This window comes from Ovis canadensis, chromosome 1 (assembly GCF_042477335.2).
Source record: "Ovis canadensis isolate MfBH-ARS-UI-01 breed Bighorn chromosome 1, ARS-UI_OviCan_v2, whole genome shotgun sequence".
In the NCBI taxonomy this organism is placed as follows: Eukaryota; Metazoa; Chordata; class Mammalia; order Artiodactyla; family Bovidae; genus Ovis; species Ovis canadensis.
The window spans coordinates 141,637,029-141,662,724 of record NC_091245.1 but is presented as its reverse complement, the minus strand read 5'-3'; the positions used below and the strand labels follow the sequence as shown (position 1 = coordinate 141,662,724).

General features: G+C 37.1%; 1 protein-coding gene across 1 annotated transcript in view; it reads right to left on the bottom strand.

Annotated features, from left to right (window-relative positions):
- The window catches only part of TMPRSS15 (transmembrane serine protease 15), a 156,908-nt gene that overhangs the window by 47,084 nt on the left and 84,128 nt on the right, over positions 1–25,696 (bottom strand). Inside the window, exons 15-19 of the mRNA XM_069589530.1 lie at positions 22,502–22,591; positions 16,742–16,867; positions 14,489–14,629; positions 2,118–2,228; positions 309–441 (exon numbers count right to left, since the gene is read on the bottom strand). Of these exons, the coding sequence (XP_069445631.1) occupies positions 309–441; positions 2,118–2,228; positions 14,489–14,629; positions 16,742–16,867; positions 22,502–22,591 (601 nt within the window). The remainder of the gene's footprint in view (positions 1–308; positions 442–2,117; positions 2,229–14,488; positions 14,630–16,741; positions 16,868–22,501; positions 22,592–25,696) is intronic.

Sequence of the window (25,696 nt, the reverse complement as noted above, 5' to 3'; positions counted from 1 at the left end):
CAGTATTTAATGACATGAGAAATGTTCGTGTGTAAATAGGTTACAAAACAGCTTATAATATGGTATTTTGCATGATTTTATAATATACTATTTCTGTATACTCATATTTATGTAATATTTCTTGAAAGATTATTAACTGTGGTTGTCTTTTTGAGAATGGGTTTAAAGAAGATTTACGTTTTCTTCCTTTTGAGCACATGTATTTTCTAAATTCATGACTTCCACAAATTTTAAATTTCTTAATAAACCCAATTTGAAACCCATAAAATAGCTTGAGAATAATTTGAGAGCTGAGTGGAATTACTTACCCTAGTCCCAGCAGCTGACACACATCATCTGAGATCTGGGTTGTCCAGTTCTCGGCACAGGCTACATGCCATATGCTTTGGATCCTGAACTGCACCAAACCACTGCGGTCTGTCGTGCCATTGAAGAGACGCACTGAAAAGATCAGATCATTCACAGGGTCACTGTGACCCAAGCCAATAAGCAAATGCTGGACTCTTAAGCTAAACATGTAATGTTCTTAACATTTAGAGATTGATAGTGTATGATTTAAGAACATGCTGTAAGTCTTAAGTTGAAAATGATAAGTTTGGTAGTATAAATTTTGCTTTTTCATGTGATTATAAAGATGGAACCGGCAGAGATATGTAAGTTCATTGCCTATCAGTACAGCACATAAACAGAAAATAAAGCTATCTGAAGAGCTTATCTTATAAGCATAGTTACCAAACGAAGGAAACAAATTCAAGAACAACTTTAAACATTATTTTTCTTACTTCTCTCTCCAGAAGGTATTTTCTTTGACCTTATTTTTCTGCTGTTTGGTTTCTGTCATCCCCCCTTCAATTTACAACCATTTTGGACAGAGCGTTAAGGTCAATAGAGGCTAGGAGGGAGAATGGGCTAAGAGAGTTAGTTTATCAAACAGATAAAATATCACCCATTGTAGTTTTACCCACAAATGCCATACGATAATTCTGTTTGTTACTGTTTACCATTTTTTTCTGATGATAAAAAGAATTACGGCATTGCCTGTGGATTTAGACAGACTTAGGTTGAAAACATAGCCCTAAGCCTTACTAGATGTGTGATCTTTAGCAATTACTTAACTCCTCCAAGCCTCAGTTTTCAGTGAAACAGAGTTAATTCCAATTATGTTAAGATCATTTTACAGCACCCCGTTATAGTACACGCACATCATAAATAGCTTTTACTATTTTTTTTTTTTTTTGAAATAAACGTAGGACAGAGTAAAAGTAGTCATTATTCCCGATAGAGAGCTGGAGAGGGGATGGGCAGGAGATTCAAGGCAGGAGGAGAATTAGATACTGAAGAATCAAGAATGCGAGGACAAGTCTAAGAAAGTCAGTTATAAATGAGCATGAGGGGACCTCTGTGTATAGGCAATGTACAAAGTATCGGAGTAAGAGTGGTGGCTAGAGTGGCTGGCATGCGCTGTTTTCTTTCTGAGATGTTTTATGCTTTTTACCTGAAAATGCATTGTCCTAGACCTAAAGCTTGGAGAAGGCAATGGCAACCCACTCCAGTGTTCTTGCCTGGAGAATCCCAGGGATGGGGGAGCCTGGTGGGCTGCCGTCTATGGGGTCGCACAGAGTCGGACGTGACTGAAGTGACTTAGCAGCAGCAGCAGCAGACCTAAAGCTGGGCCTCCCGGGTGGTGCTAGTGGTAAAGAGCCTACCTGCCAAAGCAGGAGACCTAAGAGGTTTGAGTTCGATCCCCGGGTCAGGAAGATCACCTGGATAAGCAAATGGTAACCCACTCCAGTATTCTCGCCTCAGAAATCACATGGACACAGGATTTTGGCAGGCTGTAGTCCATAGGGTAGCACAGATTCATACACAACTGAAGCAACTTAACGTACACAGACTTAAAGGTATTAAATGTAGTCAACTTTAAACAGAAACAAGTTTGCGTATTAGCATTTCTTATAACCAGAATGATGGCAGAGGCAGTAAAATCACCAGGAAATCATAAGCCATAAGTACCAAGATATGCCCTAATAAAAATAGTCATAATCTTCCTTTTGTATTTGTAGACTCCAAATGTAGAAATTAAGATGATCAAAGTTTTTCCTAAAAATAAAACATACCACAGGGTGCTTCATCTGAGCCATCCTTACAGTGTGGAAAACCATCACAGAGTTTCACCAGTGGAATACATTCCCCATTCTTACACTGAAAATTGTCTTCCTTGCAGGGTTCTATGGAGGGAAAAAATATGTATTGTATAGGATAATGAAATGACAAATAGACCATTCTGGAGTACCCATCCCATTTCTGTCCCTTTAAACATCCATTCTTTGCCACAGTCCTTGGTTAAGCTGACTTTGATATTGAATATGACGAAACAATTGCTCCAAATAAAGCTAGAGACATGGTTTAATTTGAATATGAACAAAACCTTAAGCATCTCCTTTGCAGCAGAGGGCAGGGCAGTTCCAAGCGATGTGTGAGAGATTTTGGACATACCATCCCACACCGTCTCTGTGAATCTTATAAATTCTTCCAACCCAATGAATGTGAGTATACAAGTAACAACCACTGGAATGTTCACAAGCATAGAGAGATATCTTGATTTTACCATCTAAATGATACCTCCAAACCTCTCTTACATAGAAATGTGGAAGCTGTCTTTTGGTGGAATCAAAGTTGAACCAAGCTGGAAATAGTTTAATTAAAGCACGGTCAGGTGGGAAAAAGTCATCTAAAGAAATGGAAACTGCAATAGCAGTAATTTGAAAGGAAAACAGGGAAAGCAGGGCTGGAGTTATTGGGAATGTGCTTGGACGTGAAAACACAGAAGGACAATGAAGAGGCTGTACAAGAGAGGATCGGAATACATATAGTGCTTGCTTCCAGAATTTGAGTTGTGCAAAAAATATGTACTTGAAACAGTCATTGTTTAAAGGGAGTGAGAACTATGTTTCCTGGAAATGTTTGTTTATTCTATGGAGTTTTGCTCTGGGGGAGCCCTCATCTCACTGGAAAATAAGGGTTTGCTACCCTAGAGTTGTTTTCTGATTGTGGCTTGGGAGGAGTAGCTACATCCTGATATTAGAATCTCCATTGGGGCCATGTGGAATCTGGATTTTCTGAGAAAGGAAATAGCAGTTGGGTATTAAGAAGCTTTTCTTGGGCTCCAAATAGTGACTGCAGCCATGAAATTAAAAGACATTTGCTCCTTGGAAGAAAAGCTATGACAAACCTAGACAGTGTATTAAAAAGCAGAGACATTATTTTGCCGGCAAATGTCTGTATAGTCAGAGCTATAGTTTTCCCAGTAGTCATGTACAGATGAAAGGCTGGACCATAAAGAAGGCTGAGTGCAGAAGAACTGATGCTTTCAAACTGAGATACTGGAGAAGACTCTTGAGAGTCTCTCGGACAGAGAAAGAAGATCAAACCAGTCAATCCTAAAGGAAATCAACCCTGAATATTCATCGGAAGGACTGATCCTGAAGCTCCAATACTTTGGACACCTGATGTGAAGAGCTAAGTCATTGGAAAAGACCCCAGTGCTTGGAAAGATTGAAGGCAGGAGGAGAAGGGGACGAGAGGATGAGATGGTTGGAAGGTATCACTGACTCAATGGACATGAGTTTGAAAAAACTCTGGGAGATAGAGAAGGACAAGAAATCCTGGTGTGCTGCTCCAAGGCATCACAAAGGATTGGACAAAACTGAGCAACAACAAAGAAGGGTAAAAGTAAAGCTTTTTCTATGAATGCTCTCATTGAGTCCATTCATTAAATTGAATCTGTAATTTACTAGCTGTAATATCTATATGCCTTGTTTTTTCATTTTTATATGCCTAGGACTTCACAAAATGACCGGAACAAAGTAAGAAATCAGTAGATATTTGTTAAATGTTAAGTGAATTAATGTGTATTAGGTAAGTGGGTATGCCTCAAAAATCAGCATGCACATTAATAATAAACACAATACAAAGAAATCACTAAAAGTATGATTTCAAACAATACATTAAAAAAGTAGACAGTTGATTGGCTGATGATAACTATTGACTTGAAAAATAAAAATCAAATCTATGAATTATGAAGATAAAATTTAATTGTTTGAAATTGGGTGCAGGTTAAAACATAAGCTCTGGAATCATGTGACTGATTTGACCTTCAATTTAAAAATTTTCTTTTTATTTATTTTTGACCTTGGACAAATAAATTAATCTTTTAGAAACTCAGTTTCTTTGAAAAAGTGGGATAAATACTGCTTATATCTTAGGTATATCATGAGAATCAGTTTTTAAAAAATTGAATGTATTTACTGTGCCAATTGGAGAAGGCAATAGCAACCCACTCCAGTACTCTTGCCTGGCAAATCCCATGGACAGAGGAGTCTGGTAGGCTGCAGTCCATGGGATCGCTAGGAGTTAGACACCACTGGGAGACTTCACTTTCACTTTTCACTTTCATGCATTGGAGAAGGAAATGGCAACCCACTCCAGTGTTCTTGCCTGGAGAATCCCAGGGATGGGGGAGCCTGGTGGGCTGCCGTCTCTTGGGTCGCACAGAGTCGGACACGACTGAAGCGACTTAGCAGTAGCAGCAGCAACTGTGCCAATATGAATACACTGAATGCAGAATAAATTTTATCCTTAACAGTAAAAGTAGTACTACTTTTAAAAAGTACTTTTTAAAAGTAGTACTACTGTTTAATACTACTAACCCTAAGTATTAGTAGTACTACTAATACTTAGATGTCATCCTTTCATTGATACTTCTATGTGCTGGTTGTGCTACTTTCTTCTCCAGATAATGCAAGAAATCATACCTAATGCTTTCCTCCAGGTATCTCACAGCAATAATTGGAGGTATTTTTATCTGTTATTTTAAACTTTGATAAAGCCTATATTTTTTCAACCCAAATTTAAGTTACTTTAATAAAAAATACTTTAAGAAAGGCGTGATTGGAATAGCTGCTTCTACAAATGTTTATCCACTGAGCGTAGGTTACATATATCAAATATAATACTATTAGGAAGGTTCTTGTAAATGCAATTATCAATTTATTTCACAAACACATATTTCTAAACCAGATTAGTGAGACAATAAATGGGCAAAGACAGCTACTTATTCTACAGGCAAGCTTCAATGTTTTAACTGACTTTATATTTTAATCTTTCCAGTATTGAGTTTAGAAAGCAGAAATACTTAAAACTAGGTATACATGTGTTGAATTGAAATCTATTTTAAATCTATATTTTAATATATGTTATATGTATTTTAAAAGCTGACAGCCTAATTTTGTATCCATAATCAAATAACTTAATATACTTATAGAATGATAGTCGCCACTAGTTATTTTAAAATTATCCCATTATTTTGTTTTCATAGATTTTTAAAGTCATTAGGTAAAAATGAGTTTTAAATGCTGATAATTTAATCATTGATAATTTATTAATAATTTTACTCTTTTACTGGTATAGCCAGGCTATATTTAATTCAAAAAGCATGTATCCATTGAATTAAAATATAAATAACTGAATAAAAACATGAATGAAAGCAAGTGCAAATATCTGAAAATTGTAGTTCATTTTTCTGCTCTAGCCAAAGCTGTTAGTGTTATATCAAATGAACATAGAAAAATTACCCCATCTTCATAAGATGAGTTTGTTGGATTAAAAAAAAAATGCTGAATGGGAAAAAAAAATAATCTATTGCTGCTGAACTGAAAATAAATGACAAATTCTGATAAATTTAAATTAATTGTTTCAAAATTTATCTTTATGTACATGAACTGGATTCTGATTCTTTGCAGCATGTAACAATTCGACTTCAAGAATTTAATCCAAAAGTTTAACTCTCTGTGTCCTCTGGAGTCTTATTTCTGATCATTTTATGCCCATAGTGAGAAAGACATAAAGAAATATTGCTAAGAACTAAATTTCCCCATCTCCTTTTTAAGAAGTCTCCAATAGCCCTGCATCATTTAGTCAACATATGCCTGGTTTTAAATGGAACTGAACTGATCTCTAAGGCACATGCCACATGATCTGGGGAGGGTGCTGAACCCCTAAATGTAATCAGCCGCCACTTCCATAGTTGCCAGATAAGCACTATTGAGTTCCAAAGTAAGACTCTGAGATTCAGAAAAGAGCAATGAGGGGACATTCAGAGGAGAGTGATCTTAATAAATCCTATTTCTTATACTCTAGTTTAATGTAAATAAAATGTGAAAACTAAGATAAAGAAAGGAGATACAAAAAATATGTTGTACAATAGTTTTACATGTCACTTAAGTGCTTTGGAAGGGGGACCTAAAATATCTTAGAAGATAAATGAAGCACATTCATGCTCCATATTTATGATACTTGCTCCTTTTTTTCCTAAAATGACCGGCAAAACAGGACACCAATGTAAAGATGTGTGTGCGTAATCTCTCCTTCCATTACCAGTGTGATTATCTGCCACTGCCAGTTCACTGTGTCTGTAATTGCTTTTCAGCCTTTTGGTGTAAAAAAATCCCTCTGGGAGAAGATTTTGTTGATAATGACTCAATCACTCCATTTTCTAGTCACTAGCAGTATACGGTCCCTTGCCAAGAGGAATGTGAGACCACATTCTCAACATATTCAACACAGAGTGATGGTCATGGAAGACTCCATTTTAGCTTCAATCCAGGAAATTTTCTCTAAATGATTTATTGCCTAAATAACATTATCATAGTAACTGAAGCCTTTTGAAAGGGCAAACAAATAAAAACAATACCTAGGCCATAAATCTCCTATCTATTTTGTGTTGTAAGCCATAGATTATGTTCTTTTGGCTTTTATCTTGACTAGAAATTGCTTGTAATATTTTTAAAAGTCCTAATGTATTTACTTTATTAGAAGACTTGAATAAAGCTAGCAACTGTAATATTTTTGATGAAAGAGGTGTTGCTGCCTTCCTTTCCCCAAACTATTCCCTTTATAATTCTTTCCTCCCTTTTCCTTTACAATTTGAAATATGGCTTAAAGACCTACTATTTCTCTAAAATTTTGTTTCAAGATATTTTGATTTTTACAGATGGTAGAGGGCAAGAGGAGAAGGGGACAACAGAGGATGAGATGGCTGGATGGCATCACTGACCTTGATGGACGTGAGTCTGAGTGAACTCCGGGAGCTGGTGATGGACAGGGAGGCCTGGAGTGCTGCAATTCATGGGGTTGCAAAGAGTCGGACATGACTGAGCGACTGAACTGAACTGAACTGAGATGGTCAATAATTACTCTTTTGGATACATTCACTCCCTTATTGGTTACAGCTATTAGTTTTTCTTAATCTCATTAGTTCAATTGGTTTTACAATTCATCTTCATTTCTTTAAAAATATAGTAATTTTCAGTCAGACAGAGAAAGACTAGTATCATATGACATTATTTATACATGGACTCTAAAATAATGATACATATTTTATCCTTTTTGGTGCAATGGTAAGATGGTAAATGGGATTGGTTCCTTAATTTCTCTTTCTGATCTTTTGTTGTTAATTTATAAGAATGCAAAAGATTTCTATGTATTAACTGTGTATCTTGGAACTTTAACAAATTCATTGATGAGCTCTATTATTTTCTGGTAATGTCTTTATTATTTTCTATGTAACTGACCCAACACTGTAAATCAGCTATACTCTAACAAAAACTTTAAAAAAAAATTAAAAAGAATACAAATTAACTTATTTACAAAACAGAAAGAGACTCACAGACATAGAAATTAAACTTACTGTTATCAAAGGGGAAAATGGGGTAGAGATAGGGATAAATTAGGAAGTTAGGATTAACATGAACACTACTATATATGAAATAGAAAATCAACAAGGACCTACTGTACAGAATAGGAGACAGTGCTCAATATTTTATAATAATCTATAAGAGAAAAGAATCTGAAAAGGAATATATATAATATATGTAACATATAAATGAATCAGTGTACTATATATGTGAAAATAATACAATATTGTAAATCAACTATACTTCAATAAAAAAAGAAAGTAGAAAAAACTGAAGTTCATTTTAATTTGGTGAATAGATATGGGACAATATTAAACAGCTAATAACTCAATTTGCAGTTAATATAATATGCTACAAGTTTTTGGTTTATTCTATGTTTTATGCTCACTGGAAATAAACATTGAAAAATGAATTTTATTGTAATAACAAATAAAATAATTAGAATAAATTTTAAAAGCACATAAAGTGAAAGTGAAGTCACTCAGTTGTGCCCGACTCTTTGTGACCCCATGGACTGTAGCTTACCAGGCTCCTCCCTCCATGGGATTTTCCAGGCAAGAGTACTGGAGCGGGGTGCCATTTACAGTACTCCTCAAAAGTTCCTTCCATGACATCTTTGGAAAAAAGTTGGGAAGCCCACCTCTCCAATAGAGTAACTATTAGGTATTTTCTTGCTCTATTTTAAAATAGAGAACCAAGCACATACTTGTATTTCATTCAAATACAATGACACTTATGTGACACATTTTCTTTATTGCAGAAGTTTCTCCTCGAAAATTTAGAAATATCATGCCACTGTTTTAAAATATTCATCATGAAATGACTAAAAGGTAGAGCTGAACTGGTTTTTAACATCTTTAAAAACTGATTCTGCTTATTTTCCTTTAAAATTTTATGAAAACTTTCCTTTAAATTTTTAAATATGAAATGTTCTGACACTGATTCCTACTTATAAATTTTTACAGTAAGCAATCATATTTCATGATTTTTCAGACACTTTAATCAGATCTAGAAATTGTATTGTTTTTTCCTATTATAACTTTAAGTGTTAGTTTTAATTGGCTCTCTTCCTTTGGGAATGACTATTACTTTCATTTTGTGGGTTGGTGTTTTTCCTGTATGCACATCAGAGACTTCCATATATTACCATCTCTTTACCTATCATTTTTGACTCTTGATCATGCTTTTTGTGCAGCGTTTTTGTGATAATGTGGGATTTTGCTGTCAGAGTTTTTGCATAGGTATAGGATTGACCAAAAATCAGTGCAGTTCACATGATTACCAAAAACCTCTGATGGAGTCAGAAATAATAATTTGGTTGTGGTAGAGTTTCAACAAGAAATTCCTCTTCTCAAGGAAGAGAATAGGCTATAGAGATAGAAAAGTGACTTAGTCCAAAACAGGTGGTCTCATTCTGATTTTGTATACATTGGAGCTATCCCACGATGAAGGTCAGGAACGGCGGCAGTAAGGATATACCCCTCGTCCAAGGTAAGAGAAACCCAACTAAGATGGTAGGTGTTGCAAGAGGGCATCAGAGGGCAGACACACTGAAACCATACTCACAGAAAACTCGTCATTCTAATCACACTAGGACCACAGGCTTGTCTAACTCAATGAAACCAAGCCATGCCTGCGGGGCAGAGATGGCCAGGTCATGGTGGAGAGGTCTGACAGAGTGTGGTCCACTGGAGAAGGGAATGGCAAGCCACTTCAGTATTCTTGCCTTGAGAATCCCATGAACAGTATAAAAAGGCAAAATGATAGGATACCAAAAGAGGTACTCCCCAGGTCATTAGGTGCCCAAAATGCTACTGGAGATCAGTGGAGAAATAATTCCAGAAAGAATGAAGGGATGGAGCCAAAGCAAAAACAATACCCAATTGTGGATATGACTGGTGATAGAAGCAAGATCCAATGCTGTAAAGAGCAATATTGCATAGGAACCTGGAATGTCAGGTCCATGGGTCAAGGCAAATTGGAAGTGGTTGAACAAGAGATGGCAAGGGTAAACGTCGACATTCTAGGAATCAGCGAACTAAAATGGACTGGAATGGGTAAATTTAACTCAGATGACCATTATATCTACTACTGTGGGCAGGAATCCCTCAGAACAAATGGAGTAGCCATCATGGTCAACAAAAGAGTCCAAAATGCAGTACTTGGATGCAGTCTCAAAGATGACAGAATGATCTCTGTTCATCTCCAAGGCAAACCATTCAATATCACAGTTATCGAAGTCTATGTCCCAAACAGTAATGCTGAAGAAACTGAAGTTGAACGGTTTTATGAAGACCTACAAGATCTTTTAGAACTAACCCCCCCAAAAGATGTCCTTTTCATTATAGGGGACTGGAATGCAAAAGTAGGAAGTCAAGAAACACCTGGAGTAACAGGCAAATTTGGCCTTGGAATGCAGAATGAAGCAGGGCAAAGGCTAATAGAGTTTTGCCAAGATAATGCACTGGTCATAGCAAACACCCTCTTCCAACAACACAAGAGAAGACTCTACACGTGAACATCACCAGATGGTCAACACCGAAATCAGATTGATTGTATTCTATGCAGTTAAAGATGGAGAAGCTCTATATAGTCAACAAAAACAAGACCAGGAGCTGACTGTGGCTCAGATCATGAACTCCTTATTGCCAAATTCAGACTTAAATTGAAGAAAGTAGGGAAAACCACTAAACCATTCAGGTATGACCTAAATCAAATGCCTTATGATTATACAGTGGAAGTGAGAAATAGGTTTAAGGACCTAGACCTGATAGATAGAGCACCTGATGAACTACGGAATGAGGTTCGTGACATTGTAGAGGAGACAGGGATCAAGACCATCCCCATGGAAAAGAAATGCAAAAAAGCAAAGTGGCTGTCTGGGGAGGCCTTATAAATAGCCGTGAAAAAAAGAGAGGTGAAAAGCCAAGGAGAAAAGGAAAGATATAAGCATCTGAATGCAGAGTTCCAAAGAATAGCAAGAAGAAATAAGAAAGCCTTCTTCGGAGATCAATGCAAAGAAATAGAGGAAAACAACAGAATGGGAAAGACTAGAGATCTCTTCAAGAAAATTAGAGATACCAAGGGAACATTTCATGCAAAGATGGGATTGATAAAGAACAGAAATGGTATGGACATTTTCATGCAAAGATGGGCTCAATAAAGGACAGAAATGGTATGGACCTAACAGAAGCAGAAGATATTAAGAAGAGGTGGCAAGAATACACGGAAGAAGTGTACAAAAAAGATCTTCATGACCCAGATAATCTCAATGGTGGATCACTAATCTAGAGCCAGACATCTTGGAAAGTGAAGTCAAGTGGGCCTTAGAAAGCATCACTACAAACAAAGCTAGTGGAGGTGATGGGATTCCAGTTGAGCTGTTTCAAAACTTGAAAGATGATGCTGTGAAAGTGCTTCACTCAATATCCCAGCAAATTTGGAAAATTCAGCAGTGGCTACAGGACTGGAAAAGGTCAGTTTTCATTCCAAATCCGAAGAAAGGCAATGCCAAAGAATGCTCAAACTACCACACAATTATACTCATCTGACATGCTAGTAAAGTAATGCTCAAAATTCTCCAAACCAGGCTTCAGCAATACGTGAACTGTGAACTCCCTGATGTCCAAGCTGGTTTTAGAACAGGCAGAGGAACCAAAGATCCAATTGCCAACATCTGCTGGATCATGGAAAAAGCAAGAGAGTTCCAGAAAAACATCTATTTCTGCATTATTGACTATGCCAAAGCCTTTGACTGTGTGGATCACAATAAGCTGTGGAAAATTCTGAAAGAGATGGGAATACCAGACCACCTGACCCACCTCTTGAGAAATCTGTATGCAGGTCAGGAAACAACTGTTAGAACTGGACATGGAACAACAGACTGGTTCCAAATAGGAAAAGGAGTATGTCAAGGCTATATATTGTCACCCTGCTTATTTAACTTCTATGCAGAGTACATCATAAGAAACGCTGGACTGGAAGAAACACAAGCTGGAATTAAGATATCCAGGAGAAATATCAATAACCTCAGATACGCAGATGACACCACCCTTATGACAGAAAGTGCAGAGGAGCTAAAAAGCCTCTTGATGAAAGTGAAGGAGGAGAGTGAAAAAGTTGGCTTAAAGCTCAACATTCAGAAAACAAAGATCATGGCATCTGGTCCCATCACTTCATGGGAAATAGATGAGGAAACAGTGGAAACAGTGTCAGACCTTATTTTTGCGGCTCCAAAATCACTGCAGATGGTGATTGCAGCCATGAAATTAAAAGACACTTACTCCTTGGAAGAAAAGTTATGACCAACCTAGATAGTATATTCAAAAGCAGCAGAGACATTACTTTGCCGACTAAGTTGCGTCTACTCAAGGCTATGGTTTTTCCTGTGATCATGTATGCATGTGAGAGTTGGACTGTGAAGAAGGCTGAGCACCGAAGAATTGATGCTTTTGAACTGTGGTGTTGGAGAAGACTCTTGAGAATCCCTTGGACTGCAAGGAGATCCAGCCAGTCCATTCTGAAGGAGGTCAACCCTGGGATTTCTTTGGAAGGAATGATGCTAAAGCTGAAACTCCAGTACTTTGGTGACCTCATGCGAAGGGTTGACTCATTGGAAAAGACTCTGATGATGGGAGAGATTGGGGGCAGTTGGAGAAGGGGATGACTGAGGGTGAGATGGCTGGATGGCATCACTGAGTTGATGGATGCGAGTCTGAGTGAACTCCGCGAGTTGGTAATGGACAGGGAGGCCTGGCGTGCTGCGATTCATGGGGTCGCAAAGAGTCGGACACGACTGCGTGACTGAACTGAACTGAACTGATATCTATCTACATCACTCTCTATATATATCTTACACATTATATTTACACAAACATATGACATCTATTTCACTTTGACTTTTCATTTTCATGTGTTGGAGAAGGAAATGGCAACCCACTCCAGTATTCTTGCCTAGAGAATCCCAGGGATGGGGGAACCTGGTGGGCTGCTGTCTATGGGGTCACACAGAGTGTGACATGACTGAAGCAACTTAGGAGCAGCAGCAGCAGCATGACATCTATTTATATTTTCATATCAATATATTTTTTTTTGCTATTTTGAAAGAATTATAAATTTAATAATAATTTAATAATAATTTAAAATAAATAATTTTCTTTATATATTAAAATAATTGTAAATCATATTACTTTCTATATGTTTCTCATTTTTCATGTACTCTTTTTTAAGATAAATTCTAATTTTCAGTTATTCTGAAGTCTTTATTCCTTTTCTTTGGTGCTGTACATTCTTTCATAGGCCTAAATGTTTTTGTTTGTTCACCTCCGTAATTGTTGTTTAGTTTATTTACTTCACTGGTTGATTTTTTGGTTGATTCATGTCAATGTTGCTTATAAATCCTAAGTAGGTGTATCTAATACCAATCACAAATTCCAGAAGAATAGCATCATTTTCTAAGCTACCACTTATTCCCATCTGAGTAGCTTGGACAGTAACAATTGTTATGACTCATATTCAGGTCCAGAGGATAGATAAGCTACAGGTCATTTTTCACATTTGCAGTAATGTTCAAAGCACACAGCTTTCTGGGATGAGGTCTAGGTTGTGAGTAGAGGAACAGATATTTGTACAGATGATTCTAGTATTAGAGAATAGGCCAGATGATGATCAATACTACAATCCTACCTCTTTTCTAGACATTCTAATTAAAGATATACTGACCACAATTTCCTATGGAAGGGAAATGTAGATGTAGGAAGCCATGTGTATTCTGTCTTCCTGACATAGTTCCACCTAGAGAACCACTAAGTGGTGGGGCAGAGGTATTTTAAGAAATCATAGTTCAGGGGAGCAGCAAGACATAAAAATTATCTTTAGACCACTGAATGCAGAGTTAAATCTCACCTATATGAATGAAAATATCTATATCTGTATCTACAGCTATATCTACATCGCTCCATGATGAGCAGGCAGGTCACGATTTTGTTTTTCCTGCTGATTATGTCATGTGTGTAATAAAAAATATAGGGTAAGAAGGTTGTGAAAAGTGTGAAGTGAAAGTGTTTGCTGCTCAGTCCTGTCTGACTCTAGGAAATCCCATGGACTGTAGCCTGCCAGGCTCCTCTGTCCATGGGATTCTCCAGGCAAGAATACTGGAGTGGGTTGCCATTCCCTTTTCCAGGGGACCTTCCTGACTCAGTGATCCAACCTGGTTCTCCTGCATTGAAGGCAGACTCTACGATCTGAGCCACCAAAAAGGTTGTGCATTCCAGCAAATATCAGCATTAAATTCCTTCTGCCTTCATGGCTGTGCCTTTTTACACTGTCTCCAAGAAGTTAATGTTAATTTTTTAATTGGATGTTGTTGGCATTCAAACAGCTCATTTGCTTGTTTCCCTGCTGTTCTCTGAAAACGTTCTTGGCAAAAGGAATGTTACGGACAATCTTCCTTCCTCACAGTGCCAAGAAGCCCCCTTTACAGTTTAAAATGGCCCTCTTCAGATACAAGATGCACAACTCTTTACATAGCAGAGAAGTGCGAACCCCTGTGGATTCCTGCTTTAAGCAAAGTCAGCTAGTGGTTAATCAGGTATAAAGGAAGGAAGAAATTCTCTTTTAAGATGAGGAAAAAGGAACGAATGACCTAGAATGCAAACACTGAAATTAAATTCTGGCTGTTTCTATTGTTTGGCTCCAAAACTTATAAGGCAGCATGTAATCCCACACCTACTTACCTGGAATCCCCAAGCCATAGCCAGTAGTGAAATTTGCTTTAAATCCCCGTTTTACCAACATATCATCAGTGATAAAAAGCACAGTCATTCGGTTCGTGGTTGAGAACACATCCTTTACTGGACCAGGGCCTGTGTACACAGCTGCTCCCAAAGAAAATGGGATAATTAGTGAGATAATAATTTGTCTCTAGAAGGAAATGTACCCTTTTTCTGAATTCTGTCCCCCAGACATATGCAACATGCAGGGTGGCTTGCTCAAGAAGCACCCACACGTAGGTAAATGTGTACATTCTCTTATATTCTAGACACTGCTTCTAAGAAAGCCAACTTCTTTGTTGATCTTTTCCAGTATTACTTAAGGTTTCTGCAGCTCTAGAATTGTAATGATGAAATTACTCATAATATTGTCTAACTTAGCACCAGTACTATTCAAAGCTCATGCTACCCCAGAAAATTATTTGCCTGCTTTTAAAGACCTTTATAAAATAATGGAGATTATAAATAAGTTTTTACAATTTTTGACTCAATAAATTTAGTCTGAATTTTTATCTTAATAACTCAAATGCCTTTTTAATAAATTTTTGTTTAAATTCATTTGCTATTTTTTTAAATAAATTGAATCACTAACCTTATCTGAAAGATATATTAGAGACAGATAACGTAGTCCTAAATGATAGTATTCAATTTTTCCCCCTCTAATCTCTAGGGCTACAGGGTTTCATAAACAATAAAATCCTCTTGGTAACCTTTTCCTTCTCGAGGAGATCTTCCCAACCCAAGGATCAAACTCAGGTCTCCCGCATTGCAGGAAGATTATTTACCAGCTGAGCCACAAAGGTAGCCCTGTTAAAAAGTACTGGCTTCAGTTAATTTAAAAATACATTCATTGCGTTAAATATTTAATATATTGGAATACTTGAAAGTGATTCTGTATCAAAAAAGCTTCTTGCTGATAAATTTGAAAACAATGATTATGAGATCCTTTTGGAATTCTTATTTACTTTTCAATGATTGATGGAAACACTAAGAGGTGAAATGATAAAAACTGATTATCCTTAGATCACAAGAACAGAAATTTTTTATTATAATGACAACATAAGGTGAAAATGGAAAAACTACTCAAGATGCATTTATAACTGTATTGAAAGTTAAACTTGAAGCTCCTCAGTTCTTGTTGGTACAAGGCACTGTTGTCCACTGAGACTTTCATTGTTATTTGTTTTGTGTGTGGCTCTCCTCTCCCAGGAGGCTTTTGGGAGTCAGACATGACTGAGCACACGCACAGAGCACAGTTAGATAAAACACTTCTGAAAAGTGTGCTGTTTTGCATGACTTATCAAGAGACACTTCTTTCTTAAAAGTTGGTAGTAGTTTAATAGCTATTAGCCATTCTATTTCATAGAATTTTATTATATTAAAAGGTATTTATGATCTAGGTATAATATCTTCTCGAATAGTACAGTTTTCCTCCATGTCTATTAAAAATTAGTGATCAATAAATGATTGGGAAGAATCAATTTGATCAATTTTTGACTCATTCTCAGGTATTTATATAGAAGTTAGTACTAGAGACACAATCAAAGTAATAGTGAAACACAAAGTAAATATCACTTCAAAATTTTGCATAATAAACATAGTTGATCCTTCAGTTTGAAATGAAATAAACTGTATTATAATAGTTATCTTTGGACATACAATGTATACAAAATGCATAGAATAGAAAACTGCATAATGGATGTTCTTGGCTTTTAGTCTCTAAAGTATAATGCTTATTATAGTAAGTTAGTGTCACTAGGACCTGCTGACTCAAAACTATGAATCTTGATATTCCAAGAAGTCTCAAGAATATTTTTCTGTCATCGTTGTGAACACTCCCCATATTGGAAATGCCACATACAATTTGATGTGTTATTTTACTCTTGTGTTTTCACTTTGCTCTTTGTAAAAAGGTGACTATATGTATTGAGAAATTCTCTCTCCATGGGCTTCCTTAGTAGCTCAGCTGGCGAAGAAGCCCCCTGCAATATGGGAGACCTGGGTTCAGTCTCTGGGTTGGGAAGATCCTCTGGAGAAGGGAGCAGCTGCCCGCTCCAGTATTCTTGCCTGGAGAATTCCATGAACAGAGGAGCCTAGCAGGCTACAGTCCATGGGGTGGCAAAGAGTTGGACATGAATGAACCACTTTCACTTTCATTTTCCCTCTCCATTACTCTCTCTTGAGTCATACAACTTTCACAATAAACTGGAGAGTTACCTAAGAACAAGGAATCATCTCCTTCACCATCTCTGATTTCAACTACATCTGCAATATTTTCCAGGTCAAATTCTTGAAAGTGAAGCTGAATATTTTTTCCCTCTTGTGCATTTAAATTCCAAACACCTTAAAAGTAATAAATAATAAAGTTAGTTTAAATATACGTCTTTTGATTTCTCTTACTTCAACCTTCTGAGAATTTCAAACCACTTTCAAAAATCTTTTCTTCATTTTATAAAACTAATATTCCAAACTATTTGTCTGTGTGAAGAAATATTTCATCTATTCTAGAATACTTATAGTAAAATTTCAACTAAATTTGAGATCATTTATTCTAATTGAATTTATTTTATTCATATAAATGAAATACCTTCATCAAAGCTTGCAAATAGCCTTTTACTCCTACAATCTAAAACTTATGAACATTAAAAGATATGAATATTCTACTACTATTTATTTTATTTCCAAGATTAAATGTAGAGGAAATGAGGTAATTACAATGTAATTTGTAGGGCAACTAAACTTTAATATTTCTTTAAGTAAATGTTGCTGTTATTTATATATGTTATATGATGACAGTTCATTTTGAAACAAAACAAAACAAATATTTACAGCCTTAGTATCAGGAATCCCTGGTGGCACAGCAGTAAAGACACTGCCTGTCAAAGCAGGGGTTCAATCAGACAGTCACTTCAGTCGCTCAGTCGTGTCCGACTCTTTGAGACCCCATGAATTGCAGCACGCCAGGCCTCCCTGCCCATCACCAACTCCAGGAGTTCACTCAGACTCACGTCCATTGAGTCAGTGATCACATCCAGCCATCTCATCCTCTGTCATCCCCTTCTCCTCCTGCCCCCAATCCCTCCCAGCATCAGAGTCTTTTCCAATGAGTCAGCTCTTCACATGAGGTGGCCAAAGTACTGGAGTTTCAGCTTTAGCATCATTCCTTCCAAAGAACACCCAGGGCTGATCTCCTTTAGAATGGATCTCCTTGCACTCCAAAGGACTCTCAGGAGTCTTCTCCAATACCACAGTTCAAAAGCATCAACTCTTCAGCACTCAGCTTTCTTCACAGTCCTACTCTCACATCCGTATATGACCACTGGAAAAACCTAGTCATAGCCTTGACTAGATGGAGCTTTGTTGGCAAAGTAATGTCTCTGCTTTTGAATATGCTATCTAGGTTGGTCATAACTTTCCTTCCAAGGAGTAAGCGTCTTCTAATTTCATGGCTGCAATCACCATCTGCAGTGATTTTGGAGCCCCCAAAGACAAAGTCTGACACTGTTTCCACTGTTTCCTCATCTATTTCCCATGAAGTGATGGGACTGGATGCCATGATCTTTGTTTTCTGGATATTGAACTTTAAGCCAACTTTTTCACTCTCCTCTTTCACTTTCATCAAGAAGCTTTTTAATTCCTCTTCACTTTCTGCAGTTCAATTCCAGAGTTGGGAAGACTCCCTGGAGAAGGGAATTGCCACCCACTCCAATATTCTTGCCTGGGAAATGCCAAGGACAGAGAAGCCTGGGGAACTACTAGTCCATGGGGTCCAAAAAGAATTGGACATGACTTAGTGACTAAGTCAGCAGTGGCCACAGGACTGGAAAAGTTCAGTTTTCATTCCAATCCCAAAGAAAGGCAATGCCAAAGAATGCTCAGACTACCACACAATTGCACTCATCTCACATGCTAGTAAAGTGATGCTTAAAATTCTCCAAGCCATGCTTCAGCAATACGTGAACTATGAACTTCCAGATATTCAAGCTGGTTTTAGAAAAGGCAGAGGAAACAGACATCAAATTGCCAACATCCATTGGATTATCAAAAAAGCAAGAGAGTTCCAGAAAAACATATATTTCTGCTTTACTGACTATGCCAAAGCCTTTGACTGTGTGGATCACAATTAACTGTGGAAAATTCTTCATGAGATGGGAATACCAGACCACCTGACCTGCCTCGTGAGAAATCTGTATACAGGTCAGGAAGCAACAGTTAGAACTGGACTGGTTCCAAATAGGAAAAGGAATATCTCAAGGCTGTTCATTGTCACCCTGCTTATTTAACTTATGTGCAGAGTACATCATGAGAAACACTGGGCTGGGAGAAACACAGCTGGAATCGAGATTGCCAGGAGAAATATCAATAACCCTAGATATGCAGATGACACCATCCTTATGGCAGAAAGTGAAGAAGAACTAAAGAGCCTATTGATGAAAGTGAAAGAGGAGAGCGAAAAAGTTGGCTTAAAGCTCAACATTCAGAAAACTAAGATCATGGCATCCGGTCCCATCACTTCATGCAAATAGATGGGGAAATAGTGGAAACAGTGGTTGCCTTTATTTTTCTGGGTTCCAAAATCACTGCAGATGGTGATTGCAGCCATGAAATTAAAAGATGCTTACTCATTGGAAAGAAAGTTATGACCAACCTAGACAGCATATTCAAAAGCAGAGACATTACTTTGTCAACAAAGATCCATCTAGTCAAGCCTATGGTTTTTCCAGTGATCATGTATGGATGTGAGAGTTGGACTATAAAGAAAGCTGAGAGCCGGAGAACTGATGCTTTTAAACTGTGGTGTTGGAGAAGACTCCTGAGGGTCCCTTGACTGCAAGGAGATCCAACCCATCCTTTCTGAAGGAGTTCAGCCCTGGGTGTTCTTTGGAGGGAATGATGCTAAAGCTGAAGCTCCAGTACTTTTGCCACCTCATATGAAAAGTTGACTCATTGGGAAAAGACTCTGATGCTGGGAGGGATTGGGGGCGGGAGGAGAAGGGGACGACAGAGGATGAGATGGCTGGATGGCATCACTGACTCGATGGATGTGAGTCTGAGTGAACTCCTGGAGATGGTGATGGACAGGGAGGCCTAGCATCTGCGATTCATGGGGTCGCAAAGAGTGGGACACGACTGAGTGACTGAACTGAACTGAACTGAACTGAACTAGTGACAGAACCACCACCACCAGCGTTGTGTCAGTAAACACTCCTTGTGTATTATTGACTATTTAAATGATTTAGTCTTTAGATTTTGCGCCTGAATTTTTCTTCATTCTACATGAATTTCTCATTCACTCTTAAGGAAGTCATTTCACTGACATAGTAATGGACCTCTAAATTATCTTCTACATTTTCTTGAGAAGTAGATCCAGTTATCCAATATTTACTGTGTATAAACGTAAGTATCTCAAACTGAACAAGTAATAAAGGGAACACACAGTGATCTCTTTCCCCAACTCATTCCTCTTTTCCTTCTTCCTATTAGTGAATAGTACCACTAATCATCCACTCACAGTTTTCTCCACCAGAAGCCTCCTCATCTTCCTCCTCTCTCCTCCCATATACAATCAATTACCAAGGCTGCCAATACTAGCTCCTATATCCTTGGGATCCCATTGCCTTCTCAGTCTCCAATGCCACTATCTAAGTTCAAGTCACTGTTATTTTTCATCTCCTAATTCGTGAGGCTAATTGCTCCCTTTCAACCAGTCTCTGATCCTGCAATAGAATTTGTTGTTGCTCAGTCACCACGTAGTGTCCAACTCTATGCAACCCCATGGACTGCAATACAAAAGGATGGATCCATCTAACACGCAAACTTGATTTTATCACTATTTTCCTGTAAGCCATTGAAAGTCTTCTCAGTGCCCTCAGAATAAAATTCAAACTGCTTAATATGGTGTGAGATAACTTCACATTTCATTTTCATTTGTTATCATTACTTAATTTTGCTTGAAGATTTAAGAAAAAAATCAAGATCTTCTACTTCTGAACTTTTGTATGTTAAATACTTCTTATGTTCCTACACAGCCTCCTGTCTTTGCCCTTATTACAAACAAAGCCTTAGGCATTGTGTGATGCCTGACAACTTATCTGAATCCTAATCTAGACTGAATTGTTTGTTTCTCCTTTACTTACTTCAGTACCTAACAAATAAAGCACTCAAAAAAGATTTCATGTATAAGTTAATAAATTTAATAAATGTCTCCAAATTATTCTTTCAATGTTCCACTTATTTTTTGATACTTTTACATCATTACTTTGTACAAATGATAATGTACAAATCATATTTTTACATTATTACTTTGTACAAATGTTTAAAAGATAGTTTTATGCTAAGTAGAGATGATAATCTCTGGTTCCCCATACAAGTCAAATTAGATTAATGGTTGTTTATTTTTTTAATCAGATATCTCCCTATAATAGTGACTCTATTATCCTATCAAAATGATATGATCTCTGGATCATTTGAAGGAAGAAACACTGACATTTTCTAATAACATGTTTTTCACTGTCATTGGGGTATTTTTTCACTGGTAGAATTTTCCATTTAGATTGGTGGTGCTATCAGGGGCCATGGAAGGCAGGGGAAGAACATGTCTGTTTCTCAAAATACTAGTGCGGAATCTTTGGAGGGATGGGCCATGGAATCTTCATCTTTAACACTAACAATCTCTGTGCAGTTCTAATGAGTGTCTCTATTTAGGACTAATGACCTAGATATAAGCTTTATCTGGTTTTATCTTACAAGCCTCTTCTCTCTAGGCTTAGAATTTTTTAGTATCCTTCATATTAGTTCATCCTCTATCCCTGGTGGCTCAGGTGATAAAGAATCTGCCTTAAATGCAGGAGACCTGGGCTTGATCCCTGGGTGGGGAAGATTCCCTGGAGAAAGGAATGGCAATCCACCCCAGTATTCTTGCCTGGAGAATTCCATGGGCAGAGGAGTCTGGTGGGGTTGCAAAGAGTCAGACATGACAGAGAGACTAATACTTTCACTTTATATTGGGATTTTAATCACTGCCAGCTTTATTCTCTTTAATCTGTAGTTATATATATATATATATATATATATATATATATGGATGAGTCCCTTTGCTGTCCACCTGAAACTATCACAACATTGCTAACTGGCTATATGCCAATACAAAATAAAATGTATAATAAATTAAAAAAAGAAAAAGAAATTGTGGAGGCCAGAAATAGTGAAACACTATTTATAAAGTGCTTTGAAAACAAAACAGAAAACTATCAACCCAGAATCGTTTAATCAACAAATGTATCCTTCAACAATGAAAATTGAATAAAACCATTTTCAAAAGAAAGAAAATTAAGAGAATTCATTGCCAGTGGACCTGCTTTAAAAGAAATGTTAAAGAAAGTCCATAGGGGTAAAAAAAAAATGATAGCAGAGGGGACCCTGGAATGCCAAGAAAGAAGTAAAAGTAACAGAAATGGTAATATCTGAGCAAATAGAATAATTTTGTTCACCTTTTACACTTGTTAAAATATGTATAAATAAATAGCATTTAACATTGGGAAAAAAATGCGGGTGTCACAATTGGCTCTTTGCTTTATGTACTTTCCACTGATCTTATACTATGTAACTCAACCTTGTTATACACAAGATAAACAATATATGCATAATCAAGGAGGCTGGTATCTGGAATAAGGCTACTACCTCTTTTACTTATTTTTTTAAATAGGAGAATTATCATAATATCACCTGCTTTAAAGAATTATTGTAAGAACTGACTAAAATAAGTTATATTAAGCACTAGTGCTGTGACTGGCATAAAATAAATGCTAAAAATGTTAGTCATTAATCATTATTCTTCTCACCATATTAAGTGATTTCGTAGCTGGAGTAGTTGTATCCAGATATAGCAAATTTATAATCTAGTTTGCTGTGTCAAGGGGAAAATCTAACTTTGGTATATACATTTGTTTTCCATGATCTGGAAAAGAAATGACTCACAGAAAGCCTGATTAGCGTAGTTGTTTGGGAAGTTTATAGACGTGAATGTTGTATTTGGCTCCCACAGTTCATGAGGCCCTCCACAGTCCGCTGAAAAGGAAAGCAATGAAAAATCATTAGCAACATAATATTTATTTCAGAGCTGTAATACTATATGCCAGCAAATTTCCAAATTTATTTCTTGGAATACTGGTTTTGGCAGATACATTTTAGAACTTGTATAAGGGAAAATATAGGCTAACAGGTTTCTTTACTGAAGAATTTCTCAAACCCTTATATATTTTTATGCTCTTTGTGATTCCCCAAGAAGGCATAGTAGTGTTCTGCATTTTCCAAAATTATCTGGGCAAGGAAACAATTTTGACAAGCATCTTTTATAGGTAGTCTTCATGAAATAAAGTATCAATTCCTTGCTTTAGAAAAAATAGATGAATCTTTGTAATGGAACAAACACAGTATATGCCTCTCTCTTATGAGAAGGACTAGTAAATAACTAATCCTATCATTTTTTGTTTCTTCTTCTTTTTTTCCTACTTTTCTTTAGTAGAGAATTTTCACCATTTTGTATACTGTATTGAGGCGTTTGATGGTCAAGAAAGGGAGACAAACACAATTGCTACTTTCTAAATAGTTACCGTAGATTGTCTAGGAGTGAAGTTGGGACTGAACTAAGCACAAATTTATAAGAAAAAACAGCACCGATCTTCCAATTAAGAGTATGATGGTTCAAATAGGTAAACTAACTTTTTGAAGTGTGTAACCTACTTTTTATTTATTTATCTTGCCTATTAGAAGACCATTCTAAAGTAATGTAAAACCAGTTCTTACTTTTTAATATCATATTATATTTAAGATCAAAAGAATAAAAGTAACCTAAAGAAAAGAATATAGAGAATCAAGATAAGTATGTATTTTCCTATTATTAAAGCAGATGATAATGATCTGGCTGTGTACTTAGTCACTCAGTCATGTCTGACTCTTTGCAACCCCATGAACTGTAGCCTGCCAGGCTCCTCTGTTCATGGCGATTCTTCAGGCAGGAATACTGGAGTGGATTGCCGTGACCACCTCCAGGGGATACTCCCAACCCAGGAATTGAACCTAGGTCTCCCACACTGCAGGCAGATTCTTTACTGCCTGAGCTACCAGTGAAGAGGAAGAATACTGGAGTGGGTAGCCTAGCCCTACTCCAGCAGATCTTCCTGACCCAGGAATCCAATCAGAGTCTCCTGCATTGCAGGTAGATTCTTTACAAGCTGAGCAACCAGGGGAGCCTGATAAGGGTACATTTACTCCCAATAACATACGTCAGATTAGAGAAGGGAAAATTAAATGTCTCTACATCTACAGCAGTGCCTTCTATCAGACACTCTTGTTTAATCCCTCTTCCACATGTCATCTGCCTTATTTATGTGAATCCTTCCAATTTATGCGCATTTTTCAAGCTTGTAGGTAATAATGTTCTTTGATTTGGGTTTTGTGATATGCACAGTGGGACAGAAACAGTTACTGTGGCTCTAACTAGTATCATTGCCAATATATCCTGTTCTGTTAGGTGATAGGGCTTGGCCTAACTTATATGAACTCCTGGGACTGGCTTATCCAGAAACAGATGAGTTCAGCAGGAATAATAAAACCTTTCTAAAAACTCATTGTTTGCACATGGTCCATGCACATTGTCTCATCTGGAGAGAGAACACGGTGTGCAAAAGGAAGATGTGCTGTAGCTGGTGGAGTAAAACGGTTTCTCTGCGTTAGTTTCTCATCTTTCTGAGACCGGGTCTTCTCATATATAAACTAGATATATATTAGAGATTTTCAAGGTTGTTGTAAAAATCGGAAATAATTTGTGAAAAATGCCTGGCACATTCAGTACTGATTTTCAATGCACCTCTGGGAAATAGGTAATTACTATGACTATTTCAGTTTTAAATGGGCAATCTAGACTTTGGAGGTATTCCATTAATTGCTAATGCTTTGCTCATTCAGTTAGTGTCAAGGCTTCAACTCAGTGAACCTCAAGCTCATCTCACAGTATGTTACTGTCTCCTATTGGGTTGATTAAATGGAATCATTTTAACCACCTGGTCCAAGCCATAGGCAGGGTTTAGACTGCATCTCAGTAAATGGCACTTGGTGGGTAGGTGATATATACTTGATGGGTAGGTGACAAGGAGAAGGAGGACAGAGGGGAAGTTGGATGAGATCTCTAAAAAGTAAAGTCAATGATGACCAGATATAGAAGGAAGAAAGCAGAGTATACAGGGTGCTGAAGAAGACATTGGAACCAAAGAAAATGGTAATTCAGAACAAGGGCAATTTCTTAAGAAAGTGGTAATTCAGAACTAGGGCAGTTTCTCCACTGAGAAACGCTGAAGAAACTTCGAGCTCCCAGGCATTTGTCCCTTGGAGGCAAATCATCTCCTTGATTGTGTGACTTGCTGTCTTGCAAAGATTCCTGAAAAGGGATCCACTACAACCGCTCAACTCTTCCCCACATACAATGCCTGTAATTTTCTATAATTCTAAGTGCCTTGAAATTCTTCCTTCAATCATCTAGGAAATTGATGGAAAGGGAGAACGTAACTACAAGGACAAAAGTAACACGGCAGATTGAAGAAGGATGGTGGGGGAGGGAGGAAGCCAGCTCTTTCTACTTTGTAAGTTTAGCCATACCCAGTGTGGTGACTAGGGATGCTGCTGTTTAAACATCATTCTCATTTTCTCTTCAAGGAACAGGAAAATTTCTAAATTGTATACTAATACAGTAAATGGTCAAAATTTTGGAGAATGCATTACATGTTCACCTCTCTGAACACTTGACAGTACGTTATATTATATGTAGATGAGTACATAGGACTTAAATACACTGTCAGAACTAAAATGCTGTTAAGTGTATTGTTAAGTCTGTCAGGGCAGGCAGTTGACTTAGCATTTCTCTTCTGAATAGCAATCTTGGAAAATTCAATACTTTAAAGGTCTTTTAAAAATAATAAAATCCTGAAGAAGTACTTTTTGAAATACATTTCAAATGTAATTTTACATCATATAACTGATTAGTAAGTATCTCTGTTCATTGGCCTTATGAGTATCAGTTACTTCTGGTATATAAATGGATGTAAGAAATTGGCAGAGGCACTTTCAGCCATTCTAAACATGATGACACCGTTGATTTTAATGGTAGTGTTGCTATAG